Below are 19984 nucleotides of genomic sequence, written 5' to 3'. Positions count from 1 at the left end.
AAAAGTATCAAACACACCCTTCTCTAGGTTTCATGGAGACTGGAACTGTCACACCAGTGCATGAGTCCAGTCTTTGCTCATCCCTGACCTTGTTTCTGCGAAATCTGTTTACTGTGCTTCCCCATCTCAATGGTGCTAAGCACCTCACTCCTCCAGGCTCACTCGCATCTCCACTTCCCTCCAGCCCACCCTTGGCATTGGGACACTCAGAAGTGATTTCACAATCTGAGTTTATACTGTCTTTGCTTTGAATGTAAGCGGATGTTAACATCATCAAAAAGATAACTAGAGAACCATCATGAATATGTATAAATTTGTCTACACCACTGTCTTTGGCTTAGTTTGCTTCTCTAGAAAACATGCTGAGCATGAAGTTACATGCTTTGAGGAAGTAAATATTATCTGTAAACTGATCATTGACTTTCAATAAGGCATTAACCTAAGTGAGAAATAATCCAAGTTTAAGAAAGTGAAGGAAGAGCCAGGCAGAGTTGTGCACAAGATAACAAATGTTTGCTGCACATGATACGGTAGACATTTAGAACACCAAGGAGTGGAGGGATGCTGATTGCCATCTGGAATGCATATGCTCTGGCAGGGATGGGGGTGGGGGGGTATGTAGACAGAGGTAAGGAATAACATTTGAATGTTTGGGCTGATGGTGAACTAAAAACATCTGGCACTCTTTTCCTGTCTCTTGTAGGACAGTATAATGTGATAACTTCCATGTGCTTTGGTAGGAATCATTCCACCATAAAAATAATTATTTTGCCAAAGCCAGGTGCTTATTTAATAGCTTTATGAGAAAGTATTAAGCATGTAGACATGTCTGTCTTACTAACTCCATGAATTTTCCAGGATTCCAATAGCAAAAAGCATTATTCAGCCACACACTACCACTACCCTGGGATCATTTAACCAAAGAAAATAATCTATATTGACTTGAGGCAAATTTAATAATTTAATGAAGTCACTATAATTTAATACTGCTGCAGATGTTAATATAAAAGTTTATATTTATAATTATATTTGGTAGCACATAGATTAATATAATTAATTTAGTGAATTGTAATCTATTTTCCCGCTTCACATAAATTCATTACACAAGTATCTTGATTCATCTTTACTTATGACAAAGGAAAATTCAAATAAGAACATGAATCTTATTTTTAATACATTAGTTATTAATATATGAATAATTTAATTTGTACACAGACATTTGCATTGCATAACAGGTGATGCTGTGACTTCTAAAAATAATAGATATTAGACTAGAAAAACCAAAAGAAAACATTAGCCTGATAGTTTGGCCATAACAAGAAGCAGCCAATCTCTGATTACATCCTCTTGTGAGTGAAAGTATAGTGTGGACAACTGGTCTACCCTCATCTGGCTGCTGAGGTTAGTTGAAAATCTTGTTGTGGAAAATCCAGAAAAGATCAGTTACTATTATACACTGGTAATAATGTCTATCACGTACTGTATCTGAGTATCTGATATGCAAATCACTAATTAATCAGAAAGTGTTGCCACCATGATGTGTTTGTGTCTTAGCTCTCATAGTAACTTGTTTCTAGACACCGTCCCCCAGTGTTGAGCAAATATGAAAAGTTTTACAGGAAAGGATCATAGTAGAGGAAAGACCTTAATATTTATTAGATTTTAGTTTATTATGATAAAATTTAATTTATTTGCAGAGCCTGAAATATGTCTAGATTTCAGTTAGATTTTCCCATCGCATGGATCTCAGTGATTCTGAGTGTTGCAACATACATGTTACACAATTACACAGTTTTCTTCTCATGCATAGTGTGATAACCTTAGCTAATGTTGATATAAATTAACATTCTTAGAACTGCAGCGGTCATTGTGTAAACCTGGGGCACTTACTATTTGCTTACATCATTGAACATTTTGCAAACCTCATTTATACAGGTTTAGCATCTTCTGTTGGTTAAAGAGGTTTCTGATTCATTATATGGATGCTATATCCTCTTTAACTACTCCATTTATCTTTGCAGCTTAGATTCTTTGTAAGAAAGAAGAACACAGTAAATATAATTAAAGGTTTTTCTTCTGATGCTAGGAACTGAAACCTGGGCAATATTCTATGCAAGTACTCTACCACAGAGCCATACTCCAAGTCTACATACAATACCTTTTAGCATCATCTGAAGGCTTACTACCTCTGGTATTTTTGCCATTTCTAATAATGTCTGGGAAACTCTGGTTCACTCAATGTACTAACCTCTCTCACAGTTATTTTAATGTGGAAGTGCTAGAATTTGTTCTACCTGCTTTGCACAGAGGAAAACCAAATGAGCCTTTTTTTTTTTGTCTTGTTTTGTTTTGTGTTTAGAACCAGGCCATTAACAGTCATCACAGTGTTTAGCAGAATGGTGTGGTGTTCTTAGCTGTGTATTTGCAATTTTATGGGTGACTGCATGCCAGTGTTAATTTATAGAGCTGAGTCCTGTGATGCCTTCTCTTAACACACAAACCTCATTACATATTCTGAACCAAAACATTCCTTTCACATTCTGTCTTTGAGGTGCACACACAATGTTTTGTTCAACATGGTCACTGGATGTCACTATTTCTGTAACATAGAATTCTTCTCCAAAGCCAAGGTGAACATCCTGAGTGGTGCTGGTCATGCTGCCTGTGTTTGCTATACTGTCCTGTTGGCAGTTCAGAAGGTTTCCATGGTGATATTTGACAGCCTGTAAATTTTGCTTTCTATACTGACCTTAAGATTTTATCCTGCCTAAGTTGTGACATCACTGATGTGGAGATTATGGAGTTAAATCATCTTATTTTTTTGGTGAAATTGTTGATTTCCACAGTTGATGGAAATGTGGATATTACTAGAGACAGTGAGTTTAGTTTTACCTTTCAGAACATCAGCACTTTACAATTTATTCTTGGAAAATAGGTCATGTTTTCCCTTCATAACAAATGAGATATTCTGATGAGGGACAGAGTCCTGAACGAGACCAAAGGAACAACACGAATACCAACACAAAGCAGTGGTCAATTTCTGTGACCACATAAGACAGTGAAAAGGGACAAAAGTTATGGAGCCAGGAGGTATCTTTAGATGGGTTGGCTCTAGGGCTGGAGATATGACTCAGCATTAAGAACCCTTGCTGTCTTTTCAGAAGCCCAGATCAGTTCCCAGCACCAAAGTCACGAAGCTCACAGCTATCTGTAGCTCCAGCTCCAGGCATCCATCACCCTCTTCTGGCCTCCAAAGGCACTGCACACACTTGGGTATACACAAACATCCATATGAATAAATAATAAAATAAATCTTAATGATTAACTTCTAGACCCATCTGTTCAGATGTGAACAAAATCCTCTAGAAACAGAGGGTTGTGTCAAGAATGAAGTTAGTACTCTGGGCAACGTAACTTCCATCTTTGCATTTTATCACACCTGTGAAAATCCTGCAAAGATGTGTCCACCAGTTGTGAGGACATATGAAGAGACTACATGACCGTGTGGTTTATTTACCTGGATGCAATCAATGCTTGCCCTTTACCAGACATTAACTCATGAGCAAACATTGATTTCACCTTTGCTGTGACAAGAACTCTTAGTAAACTGTTTGGATAGTGTGCTACTTTTGAAAGACCCTTAGAGCTTGCATGGAACTGTTTCTCCATCCTTCTATCCTCTTCATTATCATTCAGGTCACCCCATAGGTGACACTGTGTGCAGCTCTGTGGGATAAATGAAAAAGGAAGCAGAGTGGGGCGTTATGGCATGCTGTAGCGTTGCTCTTTCAGGGTCAGATCCACCACCTCAGAAGGAGATGGCCCTGCAGCCATGTCTTCACACCATTGCTTATCATGGCCTACAGGGAAGCTTGCCACAGAACTGACTGGATGCATCATGGTATCATGAGGCCACAGAGAAGGCCTGGTTAAATGTTGTCAATGAAGTGATGACACGAACAGGGAGAGTGTGTTCGCAGCTTGTTGTTTTTCCATAAACAGCCCTAGCCCTCATGGAAAGTGCTACATAAAAGATAAACAAATTTCTTCATGTCATGGAAAGCAGGATTCCAGCCCTTTCATATATGTATATATAATTCTGGCATTTGTTTGTCTTTGGCATGGATGTCTTAAACACAAGGACTATGCCCATCTCGGAACTCAATGTGAACACTTGGAGGCCACTGCTCAACCCCACCCCACTTCCATATGTCTCTAGAGAACAGAAGCATATGCACCCAGCTATGGGTCAAGGGTCATGCCATGCCCCCACTGCAAACAAGCAAAGCAAGTCTCTTTATTTATCATACTGATATGGCCAAGTCCCATTCAGGCAGAAATGTACCCTGTCTTTTACATTATCCAACTAAAATGTACTGACCATTTTGAGAATTTAGTTCATTCTGTCACTCCCTGTCATGTCCCCTTTATAAATAGTTTTCCTGCATAATTTTTGTAACTCATCTTAGTTGGGAAATGACATGTGAACCATATGTCTGTGTCATATAATTTATCCTTGTGAAGAGATGATTTTTAGTTCTAGTTTTGTAGAACCCCTTTCTATATCACACTGATGGACCAGGGTAGGTGAGTTGACATAAGGCAGTTGTGTAAATTTGAACAGGGTCACTCAAAAGCTGTTCAGAGGAAGGACTTGCCATTGCTTTTCCGAACACACATTCTCACCCTGGCTGTGCACTCAGCTTGTCAGACACTGGACCTTTGTCCTGGATCCATTGCTTTTTTCAGCAGTTTTCTCAAGTTTACTCATTCCTGAGCAGTCATTGTGATGTCGCCATCATGTCTCAGCTCTACTGAGTGAGAACGGAAATGGCTGACCAGTAAAGTAAGGCTTCCACTTGACGTCTGCTGGAGCTGTTGGCAGGAAGGTGAAAGGGGTTTGAGGTGATTGATAATTGAGATTATTACTGATTATTGAGATTATTATTGATTATCAAGAAGACGGACAGCTATCTGGGGGAAATGTAGGAAAGATTCTGCCTATAGTGGCTGGCTGTGTTGTTGGTCTGATTGGACCATCACAACATGACATGCAATAACTGCCAGTGTTTCATCTTACCTGCATTGATTCGGACTTTAGGACACTGACGGAGAAGATTTCATACTCTTTCAATGTTGATAAGATGTATATGTGTGCATGTATATAATGTATATAAAATCAAGTATTGCAAAGACTACTCTATCTTCAAAAGACATAACTATAGAAACAGTCATAGGTATCTAAGGAGCATTGGAAGAGTCATGGCAGTAATCGCTGAGTGTTTGGTGTTCTCTAGCCTATGAAGGTGGTCTGTGAACTAAGACCTTGGCTGGCAGATTTTCAGAAACTGCTGGGCTTCCCATGCCAAGAACTAGGTAATCCAGGAATACGGAAGAGCCAGATTTACACTCAGTCTGTGTTGCTGTCATCCTCTTCCCTGAGAGCCTTAAGGGAACCAGTTGTGTGTGTGTGTGTGTGTGTGTGTGTGTGTGTGTGTGTGTGCATTTGTGAACTACCTGAAAACCAACACAGGAGGTCACAGAGAAAGGAAACCAAAGACTTGGGAACACAGTGTCTTGTTCTGTAGATGATCTTGAAGCACTAAAACCCTACCTTCTTCCCCCCCTTTAGCTATGTAATAAAATCGTGTTCCTGGTGAGCTTTGTGGGAAACCGAGGCACATTCACCAGAGGCTACCGAGCAGTCATTCTGGACATGGCCTTTCTTTACCACGTGGCCTATGTCCTGGTTTGCATGCTTGGCCTCTTTGTCCACGAGTTCTTCTACAGCTTCCTGGTGAGTATTGCCTTATAGATGATCACTGCTGAGCACGGGATGCAGCCTCTTACACCTTAGCCTTTGGGGTTTTGTTAGATTTTTAAATAAGCATAAGTTATGCTGTTTTTGGAATTTCTTAGGAGAAGTGTGGATCATAATTTTTAGCCTTTTTTTCTGGGAAGTACATAAGTGGTGGAGTTCAGTTCTTCTATGAGAAGCAATCTGCCTCCCTACCTCTTTTCTTGACCCAGGCTTCATAACACGGGCTGCTTTGGTTTTTTTAGCCAAGTAATAATTAAATCCTTAAATTCACTGATTATCTGGCTGCATGGGAGACAAATAAGGATGTATTATATTTTATGTATAATACCAAATGTTACATTAATCATTACAGTGACATGTAAATAAAATGAAAAGGAACAAAAGCTACCCTAGCAAAATATCAAGCCGTTTAAGTCACCATCGACAGCTTATGTCAGTATTAGCTTATGCCATCATCGTTATGTTATCGTTGTTAGCTTATGTCATCATCCTTAGCTTATGTCATCATCATTGGTTTATGTCATCATTGTTATGTTACCAATGTTAGTTTATGTTATCATCTTTACCTTATCTCACAACTGATAGTTTATGTCATTAGTAGCTTATGTCATCATAATTAGCTTATGTCATCATTGTTTAGCTTATGTCATCATTGTTACCCATGCATATTTAAATCTTCAGACAGGTTTTCTTTTTTCAGTTTTTTTTTCTTTTGTTCTGAAATGACTTGCTTCATTATGTAGCCCAAGCTGGCCTCTAGCTCACAATCCTCTTGCCTCAGTCTCCTCAATGCTGGGCTAGTGCCTGTGCATGGCCACACCCAACTGCATAGCCTTCTCATCGTCCCAAAATGCTACTCCCCTTTCCCATTTACTGCCCTATAGTTATGAATGAGGAAAGGTATGAAAATTCGGTAAAGTTTGAATCTGTGAGTGATGTTTGAGTGTCAATCCTCGCCCGCCCCCGTGTCTGAGGCAGAGTTTCTTGTTTCATCACTTTGGACACCATATGCTCTGGTCACTGATGAGTTAAAATAAAGCCCCCTCATGTCAACTGAAGTGGTGAAAATGTTGGCGAAGCCAGAATATCGACAGTTTTGAGGTTGTGTTTACGATAATTAATTCATCTTTATCAAAGAATATTGACTTCGTTTCTGACAATAGTTGCACTTCCCAAGAGAGAAACAGCAAAGTGGTGACTTTTTAAAGAACTTCACTCATCAAATGCCATGCCCCAAACACAGGCTGTATAAAGCAGTGATTGATGAGGCCCTGGTTACAGTGGGAAGTAATTGTGTAACGCAGCAAACTAAGAGCTTTGAGGAGGAAACACAATACCTCTGGCCCAGCCCAACCACAGGTTCTAGCTCTCATCTCCAGAAAGCAGAACACGAATCCCCAGCTGCTCAGTTTTGAAGATAGGATTAATTTCAAACATTTTGAAAATGAATATAGCTTTATTTCTTTTAAATAGATCTCATTCACTTGCTAATTCATAATTTCAGTTTTATAATGTAGCAATATATAATAAAATGGTTCTTAACACTGGCTGCAGAGAGCAGCCATGTGCTTGAGTTTTGATTAGTGAGTAGATTGCATCCCATTAAAGACAGATAATAATCCGTTAGAAGAAGGGAATTGGCAAAACTGTTACTTTTTTGTTTGTGGTTCTGCTTTCAAAGGTATAAACTGACAAGGGTTTTATCCTCATCCTTTTAGTAAGGAAGAGTGTCTGCATTTCCCAAGGGTTTTAGATTCAGTCATTTTCTATGGCACAGGCTCATAAAATTTTTCTTCGTTTCATTTTCAGACCCTTGATTGAACAATGAATTTGCTAACTGTCCATAAACACACATGGGCCTAAGATTATAAATTCTCTAAATTCAAATGAGAGTGAGTGCCAGTTCTGCAGTGTCACAGCCAAGCCATATAACACCGATTATGAAGCCAACGTATGCACATTACATCCTACCAGAGCTGTCTTCACTGAAACTGTGCCTTCTTGTTTTCCAGCTCAGTGGTTGGTGGGCTGTGACTCCCACATATCAGATATTTACATTACGATTCATAACAGTAGCAAAATTACAGTTATGAAGCAGCAACTGAATAATTTTATGGCTGGGGTCACCACAGCATGAGGAACTGTATTAAAGGGTCAGTCACAGCATTAGGAAGGTTGAGAACCACTGTTCTAACTCAACTGGGTTTATTTTAAAATGTTATTTGTTTGAAGGTTATTTTTTAAATTATTATTATTATTTCTGTAGCTTTTTGATTTGGTGTATAGAGAAGAGACCCTGCTGAACGTCATCAAAAGCGTCACACGGAACGGCCGCTCCATCATCCTGACCGCGGTCTTGGCTCTTATCCTGGTCTACCTGTTCTCCATCATCGGCTTCCTTTTCTTAAAGGATGACTTCACCATGGAGGTGGACAGACTGAAAAACAGAACTCCAGTCACAGGTAGCCTTCCTACCCTTCGAGCTCTCCCCCGCCGTTGTAACTTGTACACCCCTTGTTGGTGGGATTTCGGACAATCGGAGATGAAGTTTCCACTTTCACCCTTTTGAATTGTGGTCTTGTTTACTACTGCTGTGGTTTGAGGGCCAGATGTCCTCCTCACCTCCTGGGTTTGAACATCTGGTCCCCACGTGCTGGCCCTGACTTTGCCAGTGGAGCCTCGCAGAGGAAGTGATTGACTCGGGTGGGCCCTGCGGTTGGGTAGTCTGGCCTCACTTCCGGTCTGCTGTCCCCTTCCTGGCAGCTAACACGGTGTGACCCGCTGCCTCTGCGCTGCCTTGTGCCTCTGTCTCCCTTTGAACTGTCAGCCAAAATAAACAGTTCGTTTCTTCCTCCAGTTGCTCGTTGTTAGGTGTTTGATCCCAGCGATGATTAAAGTAACTAATACAGCATGTAAGAGCCGAGGGTTTGAAATACTTGAGCCTGCACGCTGTCAGAGTGGTTGGGAAATACACGGGCGATGTCATCTGTGCTCCATCTTACAGGGTTTCGTAATGCTGAGTGTACTGCAGGAGGCAGCGGCAGCTTTGCTGCAGGAGACTCGAGCATTTTTTTGTTCCTCTTCTTTACATTTCCCCAAAGGACCTCAGAGCTGCCACTCGGCCATTATCCCATAGGCATTGCATTATATTCAAATAACTTAAAATGATAAATGCTTTGGTTTGGCGATCATCAGGTAGTACGAAGTATGTTTGAGCAGATGAACATCAGAGCTGTGGTTAACAGACCCCATTCTTCAGTGCATGGCTGCTGGAGTCTCTGCCACCAGATCGCTTAGACAGCACCCAGCGTTCTCACTTGGAGACCTTGGCACGAGGAGTTGGCTTCCCCTGTTGTCACTGTCCTTTGCTTCTCACCTTGCTTGTATACCCTTGCTGGACTTATTCCTTTCTTAACCTTTTCCCTGGTTTGTTTGATAGAAGCCGTGATTCTATACTGTGCTGTTTCCATGAACTACGGTTTATAGAGATGGGAAATCACAAAAAGACATCACTTTCTCTCTCAAACCATTGAGGTTTAATCAGTGGAAACATATGCAGTGTCCTTTCTTTCCTTTAGCTCGTAATCCTCAATTACAAAATTGACAGTGTATGGTAATGTCTTTAATTAGATTATGGAATGACTAAGTGGAGGCTAGTCATTTATTAGTGAGTCTAAACGGCCTGCACAAGCCGCAGAAACATGAGCTTCACACATTTTAAATTACAACACTGGGAGATACTCTTGAACTCCACACTGAGCATTAGACTTAGTTCTTGGGAATGTGAATGATGTTGTTGCTTCATATGTTTTCTCTAGAGTTTCACATGCATGTTGCCAGCTTTCCATCCCTTGTAATAAAAAGCCCAAGAAAATAACTTTAATACAAGAAAATGACTTATTTTGGCAGCTCATGTTTTCAGTTAATGGTCATTTAGCCTCAACACCTGAGACCCCATGGCAAGACAGAACATTGTGGTTGAACAAAGAGTCTCACCCTGTGGTGGCTTTGAGGAAGAGGGAGAGAGAGGAAGGTTCCTGACAGTCCTTCAGCGGTACAGCCAGAGTGACCTCTCACCACACACTAGGCCTCACCTCCCAAAAGATCTGATAGCTCCCTGGGCTGGTGACCAAGGCCTCAGTTTACGGCCTTTGAGGGACACGGAAGTTGCAAATCATTATTGCATTATGCTTCCTGTGTGTGGAGGGAAGGCGTCTTTGTTAGGCCCAGATCTTGGTTCTTTCTAAACTCCTTAGGAACCGTCAAACCTCAGCACTGCACAAGCCTCAGATTTTAATTCCTTGCTAGATTAGAGGCCTGGCCACAGTTTGTTCTGGAGAAACAGAAGCATTAGAACTTACAGAACAAAAATGTACAGTAGGGACTGTTTTTCAAATTCTATGGTAAATATTTTGTGTTCTTGGATGATGAAGTTGGTCCTATATTATGAATGTATATTCTTTAGAAATAGGAAAAATACAATATAAAACGCTAAAGCTAAAATTTCAAGCTCTTCCTTTACTGAAAATACATATGCACAATTTGATAGAAGGCAGTCAAAGGCGACTTTTGTAAGTACTCTGAAAGTGCAGCACATAGGGACGCCAGCAGACTTAAATCCCTCATGCTCCATGGGTTGGAATAGTTTGTTCCGTAGCTTAAGAGGCTAAAAAAAAAATCTTTTGTTTCCATATTTTAAATTTCATTTCTAACACATCATAGTAGCATCTGTCTTAAGTCTGCTTTCTGTTGCTATAACAGATTACCAGAGACCTTGTGGCTTATAGGGAATAGATGATTATTTAGTTCATGGTTCCAAAGGCTGGGGGAAATCGAAAAGCATAGCACTTTAATCTGCTTGGCATCTGAAGAGACTGTTCTGGTGGTGATGACAGCATAGGGCACGAGCGCGCGCGCGCGCACACACACACACACACACACACACCAGTGAGCAGAGGCCAGCTAGACTTTATGATGAACCCACGATAAGCCAGTAAGGCACGAGTGCGTGAATCCAAGTATGAGGCGAGAGCCCCATGTCTTGTCACCCCTTGAAGGCTGCCCCTGGTTCTACCTCCAGATATTTCACAATTGGGCTTTAGACTGTGTTTTGGTGGAGGTATCTGGACTACACTGGACTCTGTTGGCACATGGCTTCTTCATTCTTTGCCTTTTGGGCACTGTCACTCACAAAGCTGAGCATGGGTGAAATTATTGAGGCTAGCACATTCCAGCGGTGGGAGTCATTTGGGTTGCAGATCAGAAACCCCACAGACGGGGAGGTGGTGAGTCAGAGATGGGCTGTATGTAAGTGCCTCGGAGAGCTGGGGAGAGTGGAGTACACGTGCCTCGCAGGTATCCGCAGGTGTCCACAGGTATCCACAGGTATTTGCAGGTATGCACAGGTATCCTTGGAGATTTAGGAGTATGCTGGCGAGGATGTGGAGAAAGAGGAATATTCCTCCATTATTGGTGGGATTGCAAGCTTGTACAACCACTCTGGAAATCAGTCTGGCGGTTCCTCAGAAAATTGGACATAGTACTACCAGAGGACCCAACAATACCTCTTCTGGGCATATACCCAGAAGATCTTCCAACTGGTAATAAGGACACATGCTCCACTATGTTCATAGCAGCCTTATTTATAATAGTCAGAAGCTGGAAAGAACCCAGATGTCCCTCAATAGAGGAATGGATACAGAAACTGTGGTACATTTACACAATGGAGTTCTACTCAGCTATTAAAAACAATGAATTTATGAAATTCTTGGCCAAATGGATGTATCTGGAGGATATCATCCTTAGTGAGGTAACCCAATCACAAAAGAAGTCACTAGATATGCACTCACTGATAAGCAGATATTAGCCCAGAAACCTAGAATACCCAAGATACATTTTACAAAACACAAGAAAACCAAGAAGGAAGACCATCGTGTGGATACTTCATTCCTCCTTAGAAAAAGGAACAAAATACCCATGAAAGGATATAGGTACAGAGACAAAATTTAGAGCTAAGATGAAAGGATGGACTATCCAGAGACTACCCCATCCGGGAATCTATCCCATCATCAGCCACCAAACCCAGATACTATTGCACATGCCAGCAAGATTCTGCTGAAGGGACCCTGATATAGCGGCCTCTTGTGAGGCTATGCCAGTGCCTGGCAAACACAGAAGTGGATGCTCACAGCCAGCTATTGGATGGAACACAGGGTCCCCAATGGAGGAGCTAGAGAAAGTACCCAAGGAGCTGAAGGGGGCTGCAAGCCTGTAGGTGGAACAACAATATGAACTAACCAGTACCCCCTGAGCTCGTGTCTCTAGCTGCATATGTAGCAGAAGATGGCCTAATCAGCCATCATTGGGAAGAGAGGCCCCTTGGTCTTGCAAACTTTATATGCCCCACCCCAGCACAGGGGAATGCCAGGGCCAAGAAGTGGGAGTGGGTGAGTAGGGGAGCAGGGGCAGGGGCAGGGGGAGGGTATAGGGAACTTTCAGGATAGCATTTGAAATGTAAATAAAGAAAATATCTAATAAAAAAAAAAGGAGTATGCAGATTCCTCCTCTGGACCCACCATCTGCTGCTAAGTAGTCAGGAAGCTGCCATTCCAGCAAGGACAGAACAGAGTCATGGGAAAGCACTAGGAAGGAAAGGTCCCTTGGCAAGTGAAGGACACTGCACTCCTCACATCAGCCCCTCCCCCATTCTCACCAACCCAGAGTACAAGAGAACTTGCCTTTGTGGCTTTACAACCTATGATCTCCCCCTGCCAACCCCAAGCTGCCATTCCAACCACAGCTCTGAGGATCCACACCACCCGACGGTTGCTTGGTGGACAGGGCTGGACTAGAGGCTTGTGAGACTCACCCTGGTCTGTCCATTGGTTCCCTTCGGTCCTGTGAATCCCACCCCGGTGGCCCCCTGGGCTCCAGGCTTCATATTCATGTTCATAAACCCTGTGGCTGCATTATGAGTCCTTCTGCAAAAAGCTCTTTTCTTTCTCTTCTATGTCTTCCATCCCCTTCTTCAACTGTATTACTTTGTGTTAACTTTTCTCCATCCCTCAGCTCCTGTTACATCTCTTCTTTTTCATATCCTGTCAGTTCTCCAAAGCCTTGGACTCTGAGCTGTCAGAACCCTGTGGGATGCATCAAACACTAAGGGAATGCCACCAGGGGTCACTCAGAACTCCATATCTGTCCCTCTCTGACCACCAGCCGTGCGCTCCTGCCCATATCACGGCCAGTGATAACACTCCTTCTCTATGATGTCGCAGCACAATGTATGGCTGCTGCTGCCTCCCTAGCCTTCCCATTCCTCACATCTCCTTGTGACACCAGCTCATGTTTGTAACTTTTCCTTCAATCCTCTCAGTGTATGAGTCAACTTTCAAGTCAAACTTTGTTTAGTACAAATCGAAAGGTCATTATCTTCTCGCCAGAGAAGCCACAGAAAGAGGGGTTCCTGGGGACTCAGGAAGAACAGGGACCTGTAGTCTTTTATCCTTTGGCTGTTTGAAGCCTTTTTTCTCTGGGGCCATACTCCATAGAACTGCCCACCCAAGGTCCTTTCCTCAGCCGCAGGGCTGGACTATAGCGTGAGCTACAGAATGCTCACTGCCCTGGGAGGAAACAGTCCTGGCATTCCAGGTCAGAACCCTGAACCCAGAACCCTGAGCACACCTGGCCATAGAAATAATAGTACTTGTGGAGGTTTAGGTCAATGGTATTATTACTACTTTATCACAGCCACTAAAAGAATGGAGCTTTTTGCACATTGGCGATGGAGCTATTCCTTATTTATAAAAGTTGCTTTATCAGGCAAAACTGTGCTCAGATCTCCTGGCTAACGTTACCAAAATGATGTTCAGTTGAATACCCTGGACTCAGATGCCACTGTGGCTACATTCATTTGGTCATGTATGGACATGCTTCTATAAAATGGTCTGCTGTATGTTCTTTCAGGTAATCATGGGGTTCCCACTATGACCTTACCTTCCATGATGGAAACCTGTCAGAAGGAAAACTGTTCACCCACGATCCCCTCTTCCAACACAGGTATGCACTGGCAACCAGTTTCTTTGGTGCACAATAAGGTATGTTGTTGTGTTTGTGGGAGTTGATCTTGGAATTTCACAAGGTGTTGAACTAGAACAGAAGGGAAATGACCAGCATAATTCAAGCCAGAGAAAGGGTAGTTCTGCCTTTGTTATTCTGAACTCTCCCACTCCTCACAAGGTTTCTGTTCATCTGAATTTGATAGATTCATTGTATGTAATGTGCTGTTCCCAAACAGCAGCCCGCACGAAGGGGTTTTCTTCTGGCTACTTGGCTTCTAACAAGGGATGAGAAAAACACGAGTTCTGCGCTCTAGAGACTTGGCTGTAACCCCTGGCCTGTCAACATTTTTGGCTTATGGTATTCATGTTTTCAGAACTATGTCTAGATAGCTTATTGACAGAAAAATGAATGAACAAAGTCTCCTTACCTTCTGAGGAGCAAACAGATACATAAAGATAACTTTAGCTCTAAACTGTTATCTTAGGATGTACCAAGATGTGCTGGAGTGATGGCTCAGTGGTTGAGAGCACTGACTGCTCTTCCAGAGGTCCTGAGTTCAATTCTCAGCGGCCACATAGGCTCACAACCATCTGTAAGGAGATCTGATACCCTCTTCTGGTCTGTCTAAAGACAGCAACTGTATACTCATGCATATAAATAAGCAAATCTTACAAAAGAAAAAAAAAAAAGATGTAGCAAGAATCTGTATGATGTTTCCCAAATTATAGAAAAAAATAGTGTATCTCTGGAAGTGGGGAATGAAATTGGGACTATGCCTTTATTTGGAGTTAAGGACAGGGCCACATTCATGTTAGGCGAGTGCTCTACCCATATACTACAGCCAGCTTTGTAGACTGTAGACATTTATGTAACTTAAAAGTTGACATAGCTAAAGAAGAGTGGAGTCATATGATGGCAAAATGGACTCAGAGCAAATGAGGCAAGTGAAGTCATAGACTGTGAGAGGATACAATGTGCTTGCTCAAGGATGCTTGCAGGCTCACAGTGATGTAGCACCTTCTTTTCTAGTATGCAGTGTGCTTGCTCAAGAATGCCTTCAGGCTCACAGTGATGTAGCACCTTCTCTCCTAGGATGCAGTGTGTTAGCTCAAGAATGCCTTCAGGCTCATACTAATATAGCACTTTCTCTACTAGGATGCAGCCTGCTTGTTTAAGGATGCTTATGGGCTCACAGAGATGTAGCGCCCTCAACCCTGGTCACGTTTGCCTTGAGATGTTGGATTGTTGGTCAGGGATGAGTTGTCCCTTCCACTGACTAAATACCTCATGATTTCTGACCTAGAGAGAGAATTAAACACTTGTATTTGTTCTATCCAGTGCTCAACAGGTATGGTTACTTGAAATGCTTCCAGCGAGCTCCTTTTGCCATACTCCCTGTCAACACTCAGTAAGAGTCAGTTCTTCTTGGCTCACATGGTGTTACTGAGCACACACCCTCTAAAGCTGTATAATATGTCCCTTGGTTTAAACACCTCTGATCTCTCCATCTTTCCCCACAGATCACAGCAGAGGCTCTTGACCTCTGGTCAAACTGCTGATCCCTGCTTTCACAGTGGGTGGCAGGACCCCCCTAGAGTCACCTCACTCACTCTCTAAGATTTACATTTGTTTGTTTTCTATTTACATATATGGCATGTGTGTGAGCATATGCAGAGGCCAGAAGAGAGTGTCACATCCCTTGACTCGTAGTTATGGGCAGTTGTGAACTGCCTGCTGAACATGGTAGGAATTGAACCCAGATCTTCTGCAATGACAGTATGTGCCCTTAACCACTGATCCACCTCTCCCAGCCCACCTCACACTCTTGACCTGCATTTGGCTAAATCTTGGCAAAAATGACATTCTTTGATGATGGTCCAACTGTTATTCAACAAATACCCACCGTGGGCTCAGACGTTAGGGAGTTTGGGGTCTTACAGATTCTATGTATCTCTACCAACCCATAATGCGGGGGTATGACAGATTCTTATGTGAGTCTATTAGGATGCAGTGGTCTCCAGGTTTCAGCATCCTTCCATTGTGTTGAACCCCGATTCTGTTCTTCCATGTCAGGTCATCTTGGCTTTGGCAAGCCCCAGGTCAGAGTGTAGAGAATCTGACTCACCGTTGTCCTTACTTGGCTCCTGACCTAGGACTGTTCTACCATCCCTCACTCTTTGAAGGAAGAGATGCAATAGGAGGCAGGAGTAGCCCAAAGACCCCGAGAAGTTCAATCTGATCCTTACAGGTGAAACACAATCCAGTTTCTGCTCTGGCTATTTCCACAAGAGACGCCGGGAATGTTGCAAAGGCAGCAACAGGAAACCTGGAAACACTTGGATGCTCACTGTCCTGTTTTATGAAATTCTTCAGCTACCTAGAAATATGTCATCAATAGGACTGGACAAGCAGCTCAGTCAGTAGAGCACTCGCTGTGCAAGCATGAGGTTATGAGTTCAATTCCCAGAACACACACATGCACACACACACACACACACACACACACACATACACACACAGAGAGAGAGAGACAGAGAGACAGAGAGACAGAGAGAGAGACAGAGAGAGACAGAGAGAGAGAGAGACACAGAGAGACACAGAGAGGGGACTCTCTAATAAACTATCATTCAATCTGTGTTCTCTATAATTTTTTTTTTAATCAGAAAAATCCCTGTGAAAGCTTACTAGTCAGGGAACACAGTGCCAGCTTGTCCCCAGTTCCAGGTCTGTCTGTGCTGCTGCCCCCCCCCCCCCGCCTCTCCCCCAGTATCCTGTCAAGGAGCCACTTGAGTATCTTCTGTTAGCATCAGAGTCCTTTGTCAGCAGTTTTCCATCTCAAGTCCCTGTGCTTTCCTTTTCTAAGGACAAATAGGCACAGTTTTTCACCCCAAGTGCAGCTCCCTCCCCCCAGGTCTCTGTCACTTGGGGTACAGAGGTGGTAGCACTGTGTGAATCTTGTAGAGAAAGATGCCAGAGTAGGGAGGAAAAATGGGGTCTGAGTTCTGGCACAGGAGGTGTTGGAGACAGTACTGAAGCTAGAGGGGTGGGGTGAGCTTTCCTAATGGGGAAACCCCCAATCTGACCAAAAGACATGGAAAAGCCACACCAATGTCCATATGTATTGACATTCGTATTAAAACTGATTTAAATGAAATTTCCTTAGGAAGTCTATGAATTTGTCTTTTGTTTCCATACTTTAAGGATTTTGTTTGTTTGTTTGTTTGTTTTTGTTTTTTAAGTAGGGTATCACTATTTAGCCCTGAATGTACTGAAACTCATTATGTGGATCAGGCTAGTCTTGAACTCACAGAAATCCATCTGACTCTGAATAGTGGGATTCCAGATGGGAGCCACTGACCACCCTCCTGCCCCCCCAACACACACTGCCCAGTAGATTTTATCTTCTGACCTTACTTCCTTTACATTTTGCCAATATGAATAATTTCTGTAATCTGACTAAATGTGTAGATTTGATCTTCAGGGCTTTATTTCCTCTAAATTTTAGCAGTGTCTAGCTGCAGCTATTTGATTGACAAGCCTATGGGTGTGACCTTCTGGCCTCCTTGAAATGTTGGCTGTGTGCTTCTAGTCACACGAGTAGAGGGAAGCTGAAGTCTGGCCTTTGTTGTGCAATGAGTGTCACTTAGATTTAAAAATAGTGTTTCTCTGTCTAGGGCTGGGGCACATTTCTAATTTGTGAACTGTGGTGTACACTTGTGAGGCTTGGTTTACTGTCCCGTGGCCAGCAGGTGCATGGCACTAAAGGCCCAGGTGCCCAGTGCTGGTCTCAGAGGCTGGGGGGTGACTGGCAGCCAGAGCGCTGGCCCCAGAGAGCTCCTGAAGATGTGGGCTAGGTCATCTTTCCAGCAGCAGAGAATTCATGTGACAACTGGCCACTAATTCAACTTGAAAAACACTCCAAAAGTCTTATATTTCATTTGCTTCAAGCCTGCTAGAATCTCAGATGAAAAGGTTTACCTAAATCCACCCAAAATTGACTTTTTCTAGTAAACAGAAGCCTTCTTTAGACAATACTAAAAGTATAATCACAAGTATTTTGTGAATCAATGCCATCTGAATGTTCAGGGGAATAAAAAGTTTGCATGTGTTTAACATTTACGAGTACCAGTTTTATTCTCTTGGTACCCTACTTTAATAGAAAAAAATTGATGATAACATAGTTTGTCAAGATAACACATGCTACATTTTGGATTCCCATTTGGGTATCAGTGTTTTAAAATGCTGTTTTAGTTACAAAAATATTTAAGATCAGTGTTCCCAAAATGGATCAATTATCATTAAAGTTTAATATGAGACGGTTTTAATAACGCTCAGAATTTCAATTGAATCTTACCTCCAGGACACTGTATCCATGAGAGCCACAAACTACACACAATTTAATTATTAAAGTGTAAAAAGAGGATATCAATAATTATATATGTTCAAGTATGTCTAATATTTCTAAGATGTATATTTGTGATTTTGTGTATACCAAGCCAGAAGAGGGCATTGGATTCCCTGAGGTGGAGTTACAGGCAATCGTGAGCCGCCCAGCATGGGTGCTAGGAACTGACTCTGGTTCCCTAGAAGAGCAGCAAGTGTTCTTAACCACTGAGCATCTCCAGCCAGTGTCTAGTATCTTTTTTTTTTTTTAATAAACTGACCAACACCCCAGGTGAGAGAACTGCTTCTGATCTAGTAGCACAGATTTTTATTCCTTTCCTCAAATGAAACCTTTTCTTGTAAAATCATGAATTAAGAAAAATGCTTTTCTGGTAGTCTGCTGAAAATGGATAACCTCACGTCACTCAAGTGTCAAACTTCTTACTTGTATTAAAACCACGACTTTTCATAAGCTTTAACAGCCATTCCACCTGGGTAATTGATAACTTGTATTCATTGGGCCCTAACAATACACCAAGTACAGTTCTAAGTTCTTGTGTGTGTGTGTGTGTGTGTGTGTGTGTGTGTGTGTGTGTGTGTGTGTGTGTTCCTGTGTGTGGATACAGGTGTGACAGCCCACTGTATCTGCAGGGAATGGTGATGGCTAGGCATGCTCCTCACATCCCAGTGTGCCTGTAGGGAGTGTCTTCACCCCGATGGCCAGGCATACCCCACTGATGCTAAGTGCAAAGGCCATGCCTTAGGACACCCAGGCTGCTGTCCCAACTTTCCAGGGAACCACAAGGCTCCTGTAGGCTGGAACACTTAAACCTTTATCTCTTTTTCTTCACACCAAACCCTTGGTATGATGTGATAATCCAGGTAGGTGTGGCATGAAGAAGACCAGCTTGTCACACAGGTGGCCACAAGGTGGCACTTACCTACGGGAGCCCTGACTGACTCAGGTAGAACCTGAACAGTAGAACCTTCTAATGAAGCTCATAGAAGCTGCTGTGTGAGCCCAGCATGTCTGTGTGGCTATTATTGAGCAACAGGATGGGGGCAATGCTGACTTGGGCATCCTCCCACAGCATGCCTGCCACATGGAAAGCAGACCTCTTGCTGTGTATTTGTAGCCAACCTATTTTATAAAGTTCTATTCATCTATTTTTTTATATAAGTAACCCCGTGTGCCTTTTGGTTTGTTTTCTGAGACAGGGTTTTCCTGTAACCCTGGCTGTCCTGGCTGTCCAGGTCTGTAGACCAGGTTGGGCGTGCCTGGGCCTTCCAAATGCTGGGATTAAAGGCATGTGCCACCATTGCAGGATCTGTTTTGACTCTTAAGGGCAGCCATCTGATACGGGGTGAGATGAGACCTCAATGTTGTTGTTATTTGCATTCTTCTTGTGGCTAGTGATGCTCAACATTTTTTATGTGCTTCTTGGCAGCCAGTCCATTTTATTTCACTGTGACTGATCCCATGTAGGGTGTATGGAATTCCTAACTCCTTTCTTAGAGCATTAACAGCTTTATTTCCTGTCATTTCCATGTACCCACCAAACCAGCACATAGTAGGTCTTTAGTTGGCAACCAGACAGTCACCAATTAGTAAGTGAATGTATCCCATGACATTTGTTCTTCATTTAGCAGCAGTAGCTATATTCCATGACCTCCTTCCTGGAACCCAGTAACAATGTAACAATGGCTTTCATTCTTATT

General features: G+C 42.6%; 1 protein-coding gene across 2 annotated transcripts in view; it reads left to right on the top strand.

Moving 5' to 3' along the window:
• The window catches only part of Itpr2 (inositol 1,4,5-trisphosphate receptor type 2), a 397058-nt gene that overhangs the window by 322537 nt on the left and 54537 nt on the right, over positions 1-19984 (top strand). For both annotated transcript variants that reach the window (XM_021191683.2, XM_029533962.1), the window contains 3 exons: positions 5633-5797; positions 8088-8283; positions 13787-13879. In XM_021191683.2, the coding sequence (XP_021047342.1) occupies positions 5633-5797; positions 8088-8283; positions 13787-13879 (454 nt within the window). The remainder of the gene's footprint in view (positions 1-5632; positions 5798-8087; positions 8284-13786; positions 13880-19984) is intronic.

Source organism: Mus pahari, chromosome 2 (assembly GCF_900095145.1).
Source record: "Mus pahari chromosome 2, PAHARI_EIJ_v1.1, whole genome shotgun sequence".
Taxonomy (NCBI): Eukaryota; Metazoa; Chordata; class Mammalia; order Rodentia; family Muridae; genus Mus; species Mus pahari.
The sequence above is the reverse complement of the archived record's forward strand: the minus strand, read 5'-3'. Positions and strand labels throughout refer to the sequence as shown.